We start from the raw sequence: 2318 nt of genomic DNA, 5'->3' as shown, positions 1-2318 counted from the left end.
TTTAGTTTAAAAAATCAGTGACAAAATATATTTCAATTTTAATTAAAAATAAATTTTATCAAAAATCTTTTTTAAATGTAAGTACTTTTTTGTTATATTTGTTTAGTTTTATAGATCTAAATATTTTTTGTTTCAAAAAATGTTTAGGGACTTAATCGTTTAAAATATGAATGTTCAGTATTTTTTCGGACTTTTTTTATTATTTTACCACATTGACTAGTTGTATAGGTCATAAGAATGTATCTAACATGTTTTAGAAAGTCCAAGGAGTTATTTAACATGTTTTGAAATGTCCAAGGATTTATTTGTTCCAAAAAATTGTTGAAGAACTTAATCATTTCAAACAGTAAAGTCTATTGGGTTTTTTAGACTTTTCCCAAATAAAAACCCACAAAATCACTACATTAAAATTGGGTTTACAGGACACCAAATATGTCCAAGCGTTCTATAATAGAATGCTTTATAAGACTTAAGTTTATAGGAATAAACAATAAGTGTTCTATTTAAAGGTGGTGTAATAAGTTTATAACATTTTTGGGCTTTTGAAGGACATTTTTATTTAAGAAAAATGTTGTATTAACCATATTATAAGATACTATTTGAAAAAAAAATGTCTATAAAAAAAGTGTCCTATAGAAAAGAGTGTTCATAGGAGACTTCTCAAAAGTGTCGTGTATATAGAAGTCGTTTTATAAAGAGATCTCCAAAAGCTAATACGATACTTGTATTAAACCTGTCCTAAAAACCTTGTTAAGACGTCCAAAAGCGTCCAATAAACTTATTGTAACACCTTTAATTAGATAGGACAGTCCTACTGTTTGGTCCTATAAAGAGATCTATTATGACACTTAGAAGTTGTTGGCATCCTATAAACCCGATTTTGTAGCAGTGAATAAAAACGAAAAGGTTGAAATTCAACACAAAATTTAACCTGTAAACATCTCTGTGAGGTAAGAATTCCTCTTGAAGTGCAGCTTCCTTGTCCATAGGGATCTCATGTAGTTCAGAAGGGTCCTCTGGAAACTGAAGCTTTCTATTTCTAATGGCTGCAACATAAACCTGATAGAAAAACAGATTTAGGCCAGGGTAATCCCATGATCAACAAGCTGTATAAACCTATTGTTACACTTTCAGATAAATCGTTTTATAGGTTGGTCATATAAAGTATTCTATTAAGACACTTAGACATTTTAGACGTCCTATAAAGCCAATTTTGTTATAATGTATCAACAAACCTGTATAATTTCTGTAATGGCACTGCTTCCTTGCACAACATATATACGATACTGTGGCAACCCGAAAACAAAGATGAGCGCTCCCAAGAACATAGCAATGGTCGAAAGCCCGAACCCCCAATCCCAACCTTTGTTGTCTTGAACCCACACAAAGCACGTTAAGCTAACCGAACCCCCCACGGCAACGCCAAGTAACAGCCAGTTAAAGTAAGTGGACATCTGTGTAGCTTCTTTCGGGTATTTTTCGTCGAATTGATCTGCTCCATGTGATGGCAATGCTGCTTTAACACCTGCACCACCAACAGCCAGCAGGTAGATCGCCAAGAACAGCAGCACAGCATTTCCTCCATTTACTTTCTCACAGTTTGATGTTGGAAGAAATATGTTACAAAGCGGTGGCTTCAGTTTCGGGTAGTGAGCTTGTAATGTGAGTAATGCAAGCCCCTACACACACACACATATAAGAACTATGAATCTTTTATATGGCCATACATGTGGTGTTGATTTTAAATATAATCACAAAACAAAATTGGGTTAATAATAAACTGTTTTAGAAGATTTAATTTATATGATCAAAAAATAAAACATCATAAAGACATTGCAATAAGTTTATAGATTGTTTTTGTGAGGTTGTAACAAGTTTTTTTAGGATATTTTTTATTAAAAAAAACAAACATCGTGTTAACTATTTTATAGGACAATAACTGAAAAAGTGTCTTATAAAAACAAGGGAAAAATCTAAAAAAACCCAATGGACTTTAGTATTTTGAATGATTAAGTCCGTGGACTACTTTTTGGAACAAATAAGTACTTGGACATTCCAAAACCCGTTAAACAACTCCTTGAACTTACTAAAACATGTTAGATACATTCTTATGACCTATAAAACTAATTAACGTAGTAAAATAGTGGAAAAAACATGAAAAAAGCCAATTAACATTTATATTTTGAGCGATAAAATACCTAAACATTTTTTGAACCAAAAAAGTACTTACATGATATAAAATAAAACAAATATAATAAAAAAGCATTTACATTTAAAAAAAATTATTTATGAAATTTATTTTAATTAAAAATAAAAAA

At 30.6% G+C, this 2318-nt stretch overlaps 1 protein-coding gene across 1 annotated transcript in view; it reads right to left on the bottom strand.

Moving 5' to 3' along the window:
- Nucleotides 1-2318, bottom strand: part of LOC112526866 (protein NRT1/ PTR FAMILY 4.6-like) — a 5565-nt gene that overhangs the window by 1649 nt on the left and 1598 nt on the right. The window contains exons 4-5 of the mRNA XM_025137292.1: nucleotides 1236-1679; nucleotides 932-1059 (exon numbers count right to left, since the gene is read on the bottom strand). Coding sequence (XP_024993060.1) covers nucleotides 932-1059; nucleotides 1236-1679 — 572 coding nt within the window. The remainder of the gene's footprint in view (nucleotides 1-931; nucleotides 1060-1235; nucleotides 1680-2318) is intronic.

The sequence above is a fragment of the Cynara cardunculus genome (genome assembly GCF_001531365.2).
Source record: "Cynara cardunculus var. scolymus isolate 2C chromosome LG 14, CcrdV1, whole genome shotgun sequence".
NCBI classification, from domain to species: domain Eukaryota; kingdom Viridiplantae; phylum Streptophyta; class Magnoliopsida; order Asterales; family Asteraceae; genus Cynara; species Cynara cardunculus.
The sequence above is the reverse complement of the archived record's forward strand: the minus strand, read 5'-3'. Positions and strand labels throughout refer to the sequence as shown.